Below are 12928 nucleotides of genomic sequence, written 5' to 3'. Positions count from 1 at the left end.
AATTTCTCACATACCAGGAATTATTCTAGTGAACAGTTGCACCCTCTCTAAGGCAAGAAAAGTAGATCAAACAGTATCATTGCTGTGATCTCATCAAGCTATGTACAGTTCGTTCTGCTATAATGTGCATTTTGCTAACGCAAATTCCTGTAATGTGATTGACGAATTGGGGACACTGTTTCCAAAGTGTGAACTTTAAAATGTGTGTTGGCCGTAACACGATTACATCACCAGCTCTTTAAACGCTGTTTCTAAAGTGAGATTTTCCTATAATGCAAGGCTGCACAAGAATGTAACCATTGTGTTATAGAAAAGCTACCTATAATTCTAGGAAGACTTCTTGGCCCTGAAGCTCGAATTCAGTTGTAATAAACTAACATACCATTTCCTTTCCCAATTTCTTGCTGTTAACTTTCTATGCTTCATGTTCAAGGACATCCGGATTCTTCTGAATGCCTGCAATGTGAACTTTTCACTGTACACATGTGCCGATAAAGCTAATACTAATTCCAATTTTAAGAATGGTTCCCCGTCTCCCAGCTTAACCTAACGTCCACCCAAGTGGATAACTTCATATTTCTACATATTTGATTTTCCATCTGCTAAATTCTTGCCAGCTCTCTTATATCCATTTGCAGCCTCTTCACATCATCCCCATCTTTGAGGGTTCTACTTGATACCATCAGCAAACCCATTCCCTGTTCTAATTCATTGATACAGATTGTAAATAGCTGAGGCTCCAGCACTGATCCTTATGGCAGCCTTAACGCTTCACAACCTGAAAATAATCCATTTATCCTCAGACTCTGTTTTAATCAATCTCTGTTATTGTATTGCTTTAATCCTATTAGCATGTATTAGCGTGTAACAATCTCTTGTGTGACACAAGATCAAAAGTTTTCTAAATATCAAATTATACTACATCCAGTGGATTCCCTCATCCGCACAGTCTCACTCTCAACAAGCTCGAAAAAAAAATTGTCAAACACATTTCCTTTTCATAAATTAGTGTTGATTCTGACCATCCAATCTGTACATCACTCAACTTTCTATTAATTGGCAATATTAAAAATCACACAACACCAGGTTATCATCCAATAGGTTTAATTGGCAGGACTAGCTTTCAGAGCGCTGCTCCTTCATCAGGTGGTTGTGGGGAATAACCATCTGATGAAGGAGCAGTGCTCTGAAAGCTAGTACCTCCAAATAAACCTGTTGGACTATAACCTGGTGTTGTGTGATTTTTAACGTTGTCCACCTTAGTCTAACAGCGCCGCCTCCAGGTTAATTGGCAATGTCACTCTGAAAAGCCAAATGGTAGAAAGGAAAATGTTAGATGAGCCCAATGAAGTCTTCTTCTGCATTTGGCATGAGATAGATTTACGAAGCAATAGAATCATGGGGATTGATTTTTAATTTGGGGACCTGACATCTGGATAATTTCTAGCTCCTGACCCAATGTCACCTTTATGTCATCTAAACATTATTTTCGAATGTGAGTGTCCTAACTGGATTGAGGGGGAACATAGAAATCAGTTAATGATGAGGAGTTGCCTGCAGAATGACAGCAGCAAAGGCAAATTGCAGCCATAATGGGGCTTAGCGTTGCCTTGCTAAAGGAATACAATAGTTTCTACACTCATACAAGGACTGAATGGCCAAACGAAAGGTAACGTGCTTGATATAGAACTCGGTGCTCTAGGTGTCCAAACCTTTCAGGATATAAAAACGTCGCAATTGTGTCTGCATTGAACCTGACAACTATACACTGACAATGCACCAGACTGTTAGGATGTAGTGACTTACAAATTGAAAATTTTCTTTATTGCCCTCCCCGGCCTGTTAACAAGCTCTGTAAGGAGCTTACCAACCTGTTAATTGGAGAGAAGCAGCTTCCTGACCACTCCACCTATCCTCACTCTGAAAATGTGAGTGCCTCCTCTGGGTGTTGGGACACTGACGCAACAACAGGGACACCATTTTCAAAATGCAACTGCCCCTCTTCAAATCTTACATTAAACATGAGGCCATTCGGCCCATCATGTGGTTTGTGTGATGACACATGGGGAGAGGCTGAACAGGCTGGGGCTGTTTTCCCTGGAGTGTTGGAGGCTGAGGGGTGACCTTATAGAGGTTTACAAAATTATTAGGGGCATGGATAGGGTAAATAGACAAAGTCTTTTCCCTGGGATGGGGGAGTCCAGAACTAGAGGGCATAGGTTTATTGTGAGAGGGGAAAGATATAAAAGAGACCCAAGGAGCAACTTTTTTTCACAGAGGGTGGCACATGTATGGAATGAGCTACCAGAGGAAGTGGTGGAGGATGGTACAATTGCAACATTTAAAAGGCATTTGGATGGATATATGAATAGGAAGGGTTTGGAGGGATATGGGCCGGGTGCTGGCAGGTGGGACTAGATTGGGATGGGATATCTGGTCGGCATGGATGGATTGGACCAAAGGGTCTGTTTCCATGCTGTACATCTCTATGACTCTATAACTAGTCAACCCAGACTAGCCCATTATTCTTTCACTGTAACCATACAAACTTTTGTTTTAGCTATAATTTAAATTGCAATTGAAATTCATTATTGAATTTGCTTCTATTGCCCTTTAAGGCAGTGCATTCAAACCAGAATAACCGAAGTAAAATAATACTGTTGATGTCAGCCCCTTAGTCAGTTCTAGTCAATGTACACTTGAAGCTTGGGGCTTTTTGAAGTGGACCCATAAATACTCCTGGAGTTAGAGTAAAGGGAGTTTAATTCTCAATCTAACCATCTAAATAATAAAAAACAAATTGGGAATTCCATATGAAGGTGCCACAGAGATAGCTGGAATGCTAATTAAGTCTGTTCTCGGGTGTATACGTCTCATTTACAAGATTGGCAAAATGTTTCATTTGTGTGATGATGCTTATTACTGGTTGCAATGAAATGTTATAAGCCTGAGACATGAATCTAATCTCCCCTTAAGATGCTCAGTGTTTCTGTCATTTTCCACTTTAAAGCAGGTTTCTAGCATCTGCAATATTTTACTGTGTTGGGTATTCTAAATCTATGGAGGGAAACATCTCCATGAAATAATAGAGTCATAGAGATGTACAGCATGGAAACAGACCCTTCGGTCGAACCTGTCCATGCGAACCAGATATCCCAACCCAATCTAGTCCCACTTGCCAGCACCTGGCCCATATCCCTCCAAACCCTTCCTATTCATATACCCAATCAAATGCCTCTTAAATGTTGCAATTGTACCAGCCTCCACCACATCGTCTGGCAGCTCATTCCATACATGTACCACCCTCTATGTGAAAAAGTTGCCCTTTAGGTCTCTTTTATATCTTTCCCCTCTCACCCTAAACCTATGCCCTCTAGTTCTGGACTACCCGATCCCAAGAAAAAGATTTTGTCTATTTATCCTATCTATGCCCCTCATAATTTTCTAAACCTCTATAAGGTCATCCCTTAGCCTCCGACACTCCAGGGAAAACAGCCCCAGCCTGTTCAGCCTCTCCCTGTAGCTCAGATCCTCCAACCCTGGCAATATCCTTGTAAATCTTTTCTGAACCCTTTCAAGTTTCATAACATCTTTCTGATGGGAAGAGGACCAGAATTGCATGCAATATTCCAACAGTGGCCTGACCAATGTCCTGTACAGCCACAACATAACCTCCCAATTCCTGTACTCAATACTCTGACCCATAAAAGAAAGCATACCAAACACCTTCTTCACTATCCTACCTACCTTCGACGCCACTTTCAAAGAGCTATGAACCTGCACTCCAAGGTCTCTTTGTTTACCAAGACTCCCTAGGAACTTACCATTAAGTGTATAAGTCCTGCTAAGATTTGCTTTCCCAAAATGCAGCACCTCACATTTATCTGAATTAAACTCTGTCTGCCACTTCTCAGCCCATTGGTCCATCTGGTCCAGATCCTGTTGTAATCTGAGGTAACCCTCTTCGCTGTCCACTACACCTCTAATTTTGGTGTCATCTGAAAACTTACTAACTGTACCTCTTATGCTCGCATCCAAATCATTTACGGAAATGACAAAAAGTAGAGGGCCCAGCACCGATCCTTGTGGCACTCCACTGGTCACAGGCCTCCAGTCAGAAAAACAACCCTCCACCACCACCCTCTGTCTTCTACCTTTGAGCCAGTTCTGTATTCAAATGGCTAGTTCTCCTTGTATTCCATGAGATCTGACCTTGCTAATCAGTCTCCCATGGGGAACCTTGTTGAACGCCTTACTGAAGTCCATATAAATCACATCTACTGCTCTGCCCTCATCAATCTTCTCTGTTACTTCTTCAAAAAACTCAATCAAGTTTGTGAGACATGATTTCCCACAAATAATGAGACAGACTCCTTTGGTGATCACTCTCCTCATGAATAAACAGTCTATGTTCACCTTGCAGTCAGCCTATAAATTAGTGACAGGGTTAGGGTTGTTGTGGTACAGTGGTAGTGTCTCTTCCTCTGAGCCAGAAGGCCTGGTTTCAAGTCCCACCTGCTCCACAGGTGTGTATAGCATCTCTGAATAGGCTGCTTAGAAAAATATCTAAATTAGTAGCAATCCAACCTGCTGAACAGAGAAAGGTTTGATCAAGTGCACTGGGGACATACAACTTGAAGTTAATTGGCTGTAATCTGAGGAATGATAGGCACCTCTGTCAGTTAGACAGATAGAGAGGGCATGAGGTGGTTGGGGCTCCATAAACTACCACAGCCAGAATGGAGATTAAACCTACACCCTGTGTAATTCTACACCACAAACTAGCCATGTGGCCAACTGAGCTAACTGACCCCTAGTGCAACTTGACAGAAGTCAATTTTTTGTTTCCTTCAGGATTAAGAAACTTGGTTAACTGTATCTTTATTTAAAGGAGGTTTTGTGGTAAAATGGGTGGCATCCCTTCCTCTGAACCAAAAACACTGGGTTCAAGTCCCGCCCCAGAAACTGATGACCAAGGAAGGTGCATTTATGAGGCAACAAAATACGTTGATCAACAACTTCCAACATATGCCAAGAGAGAGAGGTAGGAGATGGGAGGTGGGAGGTGGTGAGAGTGGGAGAGACACCCAGTCAGCTGTATTGATGGAAAGAACGGCGGAGACTCTACCCTCACCAGCCAGAGCTCAGGCAAGAACATGCATGTAAAAGTATAACAGTCCACCACCATCATTTAAAAAAATAGAAATTCTCTTGGAATTGTAGCCCAATATGCCCCATTTATCACAACATTAATCAGTGACTGGCACGGTCCACTCACTTCCTGGATGTTCTCCTTTGCCCGCATGTCTGATGGGTGCATTAACGAGCCCATGACTTTGACATTGCCATGGACAACCAGGGCTTCATCAGGACGGTCTGTGTTAATGCCGACACGGCCATGGTGGAACACAGTGTCAGGAAGCTGTCCACGCTGCCACAAAACGTCCGTGTCACTCTCAAACTGTCCAGGGTTTGAAGCCTGTGGGGAACATAAAATTTTAATGAACCTGGGCTCTGTTCACCAGCTAACTTCAAAGCAGCACTCAGAATCTTTATTTAAAGCTGTCTATTTTTGCCCTTGTCTAATTATTACTTTAGATCTCATGCTTTAGAAGCACCAGTTAAAATCAGCTGCCTCTACAAGGCAGGTAAATTATACAGTTAATTGTCGAGGTTTTATGATGCTGTAGTGTTGCCCCTATCACCAGGCTGAAAGATCCATATTCAAATTCCATTGCCACAGAGGTGTGTCTTAACATGTTCAAACAGGTTGGTCGAAACTACTTATGATTAACCATCCTGACAGAGTCTGCTGGGCAGCTAGATTGTCAATCTTTGCTCTGTCTGCTGCCATTACCTCAGGAGTTATTTGGGCCGTTACAATTAGCTTCAACTCCCCATTATTCTCACTGCCACTGTGACAGTTAAGATCAGCCAAAGACCCTGCTCCCAATCATCAGCAATTGACTCCTGCTGAAAATAGGAAAAGAAAAGGATATCAGGTATTAGACAGTACTGCAAGGCCTTCCCTGGTCCAATAGCTTGTCAATGTGCACCATAGGACAAGAGGGAAGAAAGAATGCGTTCAAACATACCAACACAACAGCATCATGCTCAAAAAGGAGGCATCTACAGCAAGGGGCCTCATCAACCATAAGCATCAAATTGATAAAGAATGGGCAGTTCTGTCCAATTTATATTGGAATATATCTCTTTTATTGCAACAACAGCACCTTTAATCCCTAGTTTCCTTTGTATAAACTAGCAATAGAATTTTAACTGTGCTTGTGAGAGGGGGCACTCAACAGACGGCCAGATACAGTTTGACAAGATTTATTTTTAGGACAGATTTATGAAGAGAGTTTTGATCTTGTAACTTCTGCATTGGAAAGAACTTATTCTTTGAAAAGCAGGAGAGGAAAAGGAGTCAGGTGGTAATTTGATCTTTATTTACAGAAGAGAGATGGTGTCCATTTTAAGAACGATCGTTCATTCCAATTTATGAAAAGTTGACAATGTGACACTGGGGAAGGGATTTTCCTCAAGTTTCTGATCTTGCAGTGTTCTTCTGCTCCAGGATGCAGAAGTATCTGTGAGAGTAATTACCAAATTTGCATTCACCTCCCTGTCTAAAATATACTATTTGTGGAGACTGCAGGTATCATTACTATGTTCATGGTATATACCATCTCGACTGCTTCCAGACTGATACTGTGCACTCCTTCAGACTGGAAAGCAGAAGACACCAGTCACATCACCTATACATGCCCATAAAGACAAGAAAACTGCTGGAGAAGAAGCCTTACATAATCATTTGAAAATTTTAACAGAGCACAGCATTCTCCACAGAGTAAGGTACAACAACAACTCCCCACTGTACTTTCAAAAATGTGTTGACTTCATGAAAAAATGTGATGAAAAAAAGTTTTAAATTCAGGGAAGGAGAGACAGGCAAGTCATATTCCAAACTGACATTGTAAACAAGCAATGCAACAAAGTGCTTAAATGCTGTTTGTGCCAGTTGTTTACAGGCATAAATAAACAAAGGCTGGCCAAACGTTTCTCGTGAAACCATTAAATCGTTTGAAGCACCGGCTGAGTTCTTTGCTGGTGAGTCAAAAGTTACCACAAAATGTGAACAAGATCCCCAATATATCACAGATACAGGGCAGTAGCAACAACAATGCAAGGCTGGCTGATGTTCAAAGCTGCAGGATAACACCATTCTGAAGGCATTCTGTTGAACCTCTATATGTCGAAATTGGTTAGATAGAGAGATACACAAAAATAGCCAGGCACACACACAAACAAACAAAAATGATGACAATGACAGATGCAAGATAAGAAGGGTCCAATAGATAGAAGTTGATGTTAAGTGTAGCAATGCGATTACTTGTTATATGCAACTCCCTCTTGGCTTTTCTTTGCAACAAATGGAACCAGTAACTTGAAAGTTTACCAACGCTATCAAACCCACCCATAGCGATTGACAATTAACTACTGCTATAAAACTCTATATCTGTGCTAAGAAACTCTCCAGACCCACAACTCAGGAAAAAGTCTATAAATCTGCATCTTTATGCAGCTCTCCAGAAGGGTTTACGAGCATAAATGGATAGCACAGGCTAGCTATAATGATGTCACTCTTTCCAGCATTAACAGGGAAATAGAGGTTTAGGATGGTGCTATTGTGATTTTCTCATTTCATATGCAAAATGTGACTTCAAAATGCTTGGAGATCAGTTGATGAATAAACTATTAAAATGTACTTCTTAATAAAGAGTTTATGTTAGACCTCTGGCATGGCAGTGGATGCTTATCTATAGATCTGTCTACACATGGTTGAAGAATTATTACATTCCCCAGCAAAGAATATTTCTTTGAATTTGTTTTACTATGAAATTGGCAGCATTCTGAACAATGCAATGAATTCCCATACTGGTACATTAAAAAAAGTACAGATGAATATCCAATTAGAGTCAGGATTAAGTAGTAAGGGTAAATAGAAAGAAGGATAGATTATATCACTGTGTAGAACATGTGTTTTCAGGGCTTTTGAATGGGAAAGTAAAGTCGGGAAAAGCAATGGGTCAAGGAGAAACCATTTAAACACTGGTTTCAAGCAGCTATTTAGATTCGGGACTTCTATCTGATGCATTATTTTGTAGAGGAATGGGTGCGGGCGGACGATAGGGAATGTTTGCAGTCCAATTCTAAATATGTTTGCAGAGGGTTTGGTAAAGTTGATTGTAAAATCTGGATGCATGTGGAGTTGCTGGTGAAATGATGGGATTCACTGTTGAGCTTGACAAAGAATGACTGGAGACATTAAGTGTGGCATGGATTCCCCCACTCTAGACCTTAATTTAATTCTGGCACTAGCGAGAGGAGATAGCAGGCATTCAGCAACAGTGATATCACCAAGCAGCCAATCATATTGAAAAATACTAATGATAGAAAACCAGGAAGCAACAAGTAGATTGTAGCATTAAATGTTTTATAATTTTACAGGAAGTGAAATAAAGATTAGGACATGCGTCTACAAACATACCAAAATCTGAAATATCAAACAATTTTTTAAATGAAGCACTGCTGCCTCACAGCGCCAGAGACCTGGTTTAATTCCCACCTCAGGCAACTGTCTGTGTGGAGTTTGCACATTCTCCCCATGTCTGCATAGGTTTCCTCCAGGTGCTCAGGTTTCCTCCCAAAATCCCAAACTGTGCAGGTTAGGTGAACTGGCCATGCTAAATTGCCCGTAGTGTTAGATGAAGGGGTAAATGTAGGGGAATGGGTCTGGGTGGGTTGCTCTTCGGAGGGTCGGTGTGGACTTGTTGGGCCGAAGGGCCTGTTTCCACACTGAAAGTAATCTAATCTAATCAAATCTAATCATAATCTGTGACCGGCTTCACGTGAAATAGAGAAATTTGACATTCTCCAAAACCAAACTCAGTTTGCTTGCCCAAAGAGCTTTTTCAGGATAAATTATGACTCATTAAACCATTAGAACCACAGATGCATCTAATTCAATAAGGCAAAATTGTGTCAAGGGTGTTACAAGTCTAGAAGGCAAAAAAAGCAGAAACTCAGATTGAATCAGTGATTTCTAGTGATTTGCAGGTTCACTGAGTATCACCCTGTGAAGGAGCAGGTGGCAGGGTTGAATTGCAGGGTTTCCCAAACCACTATTTAGCAGTGAACCGATCCTGGGAGTTCCCAGATTCTAAGTCCTGAAGCCAAGATGGAGATTGTAATGCAGGAGTTTTGTGATGGATATTGAATGGGTGACAAAGGGTTTGGGGGGAGCTGGGGAAAGAGGGAGTGGAGATCTTAATGATAGATGGTAGATGGGGTGGGATTTTGGAACATTGTGCCCACTGTTGGAAAATGGGCCTTACTCCCCACATCGTCCCCATACCCCTCATGACCTGAGCAAGCTGATCTTGCAGGCCTCCATCACTTCCCACGCTTACCCTCTTCCTGCTGACCGGGGAACAGCAAAACAAAGTTGGTCTTGATTTGGACAATGCTGGTTTGAAATGCAATGCATGTGTGAACTGAATCTTGGAAAATTGTTCAAGACCAATTCAAGCATCAATCATGCTGCCATTAGTGAACACAATATGCTAGCAACATGTCACTTCCTGCTAGGAGCAGCAGGTGATAAACATGGCTCTATCCATTCTGCTCTGTATTCTCACGCTTACTCGTGATAGCCTCTAGTGAGCTGCATCTGCAGTTGTCAGGATGTTTCCATATATATAAGGGTGGCAAATAATACTCAGATGGTGGTAAACATTGGGGGCGGGACAGGGAGTTGACATGCTGATTTTCAGCTGTGGGGTGCAGTGGACAGGCCACAGAGAGTTGGGAGAAAAGGCTGAGCTCCAAGAGCAGATGTCTGAGACTTGGGGACCATGACTGGTGGAATGCAGGGTCTTTTACCAGATTCAGGAGTTCCACCCATTAGGTCAGGGGTGACTGTATGTGGAGGACAGGGGATGGAGGGGAAGAGACTACTCCAGGAAGCTGCAAGCAGAGTGAGGGTGACATATGGCTGAAAGAGGGACGTGGAAGCTGAGGGAGATTACAAAAAGGATTTGGGAATAAGAGCTCTGCAAGAAAGCTGCAGTCAAAAAAGGTATTGCAAGAGGGATGTAGGGTAGAAGGATGCTGCAACAGGGCATGAGGTAAATGGAATATGCAAGAGGTTTTGGGAACAAGAATAGCCGTGGTCAAGGTAGAGTGAAGTGGAAAAAGGTGCTGCAATTTGTGCGAGTGGGTGTGAGACGGGGACAGGAATCTTCAAAGGAAAGAGAACAGTTTTAAAACTGAGAACAAAGAAATAGCAAGCTAACTGGGACCCAAGAAACCTTTAAATCATGGAGATAATGAATTCCTTGCAAGTGAATGTGGAACCTCTAGTTTAAGGCTGTGTAACTTCAGGAGCTACGATAACGGTAAAAAAAAACTGTAGTGGATCCTTCTGTAATGAATACTGTCAATTATTAAATTTCAAGTTAAGATTACAATTAGAGATGCAATAAGAAGAGATGTAACTCCCTGGTTAAAATGTTCTAGTTTTGTGCTGATGAAATGGAGATGAATTAGCTGTGTCCTCACTAGACTACAGAAGTTGGGTTAGGGTGATAGCTTCCTGGGTGTAGAAGTGTTTGTCAGTTAATTTTGAAAAGGAACATCTTGTTAACTTACACCCGTTGTCTTGTGCCAATTTATATACTGTGGTGTCTTGAAGATTAATGCTTTCCTTGTGCATGGTGCTTTAATTTTATTAGAGAACTGACAATTGAAGAAATATTCTAATTTTGTTTCTGTGACAGCCCAAATACCACACGACAAATATAGAAGGCATTGTTACCATGTGATGACATTAACTGACAAATGAATTAATGAGAATGAAAAAGTCAACACCAAAAATGAAAAATCTCAAGGAGCCTGCAAAATGGAAAATAATATTTTGACCCCTGGTTGAAAACTAGGTTTCTACCTCCAACCAAGTTTGGTTTCTATCCAACGCAGTTGGTTAGACTGGAATGTTAGAAATGTTTTCCATTGAATTTAACAGGAAAGAAATTGGGCAACGAATAAAATAGCACAGAATTAAAATGACCAGAAATGGTCAAACAGTGACTGAAATTTTCAACATCCTATGCAGCTCTGATTTACTGGGCACAGAACACTACTATTCACCTGGTCATCCTTTAGAAACAACATCCTGGAAGTTGAGAGCTGGGGTGCAGATTGGCCCTACAACCAACTCATGTTTGAGATGACACTTTCTCAGCCACTTTCTCCACCCAAGAAAACAGCAACTGATTTGGGCAGACTTTTGCAGTGCATAGAGAATAGTTTTCCTATCAGGCATAATCCCCTTGGCCTGGAGGCAGAATGTGAAATATTTTCACCCATTATTGCTGACCCTGATGGGACTTCTAAGTCAACTGAGCTTTAGTATTTGAGGCAATGTCCATGCATCAGAGAGAGCACAGGCTGGGAGCCCATATGTGGAGTGTGGAAAATCATCTGTAGCTGCAGAATTGAAAGATAAAAAAGGTCAGGCATAACTAGGACATTAGTTAGATTTGGGAAACAGAAGTCTGGTTAGACAGAAGGCTGTGCGCTTTCACCTTCCTTGAGGGAGATCAGGGAGGCTATAGTCAACGCAAATATTAGATACATATAGAACTGTCCAAGGGCACTGGGAAGAGATGAAAAGATAATGAGAGCATAGATTTAACTTGATGGGAAAGACTTAAAAGGGACCTAAGGGGCAACTTTCCCACACAGAGGGTGGTACGTTTATGGAATGAGTGCCAGAGGAAGTGGTGGAGGCTAGTACAATTGCAACATTTAAAAGGCTGGTACAATTATAACATTTAAAAGGTATCTGGATGGAAATGTGAATAGGAAGGGTTTAGAGGGATATAGGCCAAATGCTGGCAAATAGGACTAGGTTAGGTTAGAATACCTGGTTGGCATGGACAAGTTGGACTGATGCGGGTCAGTTTCCATGTTCTTTATCTCTATGACTGTATGGTGGAAAATCAACTATCACAAAAAGACCGGTGAGTGAAAAAAAAAAATGCAATGACCACACCAGTTTAGAGTGAACCTATTATCTAGAGTGGCTTTTATTCTTTAGACCGCTTGGTAAAACACCACTATGCTGCATGTAGCTATCTTGGAAACCCTTGTACAACTTTACTCAAGGGTTATCCCAGATCAGTCTATGTATTTGACATGTTCAATTAGTGTTCCAGGACTTGAATGAACGTCAACAGTTTCAGCTTCAAACCTGGAAAATGCTCAGGTATTATCACCTGTAAATAATAGCTTTTATGTCTCAAAAAACAATCCAAGGCTTCCCATTACAAATGAGAGAGTGCTGACAAAATGGTTGCTTTCAACACAAATGTACAAATGGCCACTCTCCTGGAAGCAAGTATTAAGGGACAACGTTTTCACGCAGAGGATGGTACGTTTATGGAATGAGCTGCCAAAGGAAGTGATGGAGGCTAGTACAATTGCAACATTTAAAAGGCATCTGGAGGGGTATATGAATAGGAAGGGTTTGGAGGGATATAGGCCGGGTGTTGGCAAGTGGAACTAGATTGGGTTCAGATATCTGGTCGGCTTGGACGAGTTGGACCAAAGGGTCTGCTTCCATGCTGTACATCTCTATGACTCTATGACTCTACAACCAAGTGGCATATTAAGGAATTGGAACATTTTATGGTAATTCTAGATAGGGCATTAATCAAGGGATGTCAATGTAGTTGGCATGTCAATGTATGGCAAAAACATAACATGCAGTGAGAAGCACTGCATTAATGCCAACTGTGGGCTTTTTAAATTCTCCCTCTCATTATGTCAAGTGATTAACAAGCTTGAACATTTATTTGTTCTC

The 12928-nt window shown here is 41.5% G+C and overlaps 1 protein-coding gene across 7 annotated transcripts in view; it reads right to left on the bottom strand.

Moving 5' to 3' along the window:
• myrf (myelin regulatory factor) overlaps nucleotides 1–12928 on the bottom strand; it is a 237814-nt gene that overhangs the window by 42327 nt on the left and 182559 nt on the right. For all 7 annotated transcript variants that reach the window (XM_072592149.1, XM_072592145.1, XM_072592142.1 and 4 more), the window contains one exon: nucleotides 5279–5479. In XM_072592149.1, coding sequence (XP_072448250.1) covers nucleotides 5279–5479 — 201 coding nt within the window. The remainder of the gene's footprint in view (nucleotides 1–5278; nucleotides 5480–12928) is intronic.

The sequence above is a fragment of the Chiloscyllium punctatum genome, chromosome 22 (genome assembly GCF_047496795.1).
Source record: "Chiloscyllium punctatum isolate Juve2018m chromosome 22, sChiPun1.3, whole genome shotgun sequence".
NCBI lineage: Eukaryota > Metazoa > Chordata > Chondrichthyes > Orectolobiformes > Hemiscylliidae > Chiloscyllium > Chiloscyllium punctatum.
The sequence above is the reverse complement of the archived record's forward strand: the minus strand, read 5'-3'. Positions and strand labels throughout refer to the sequence as shown.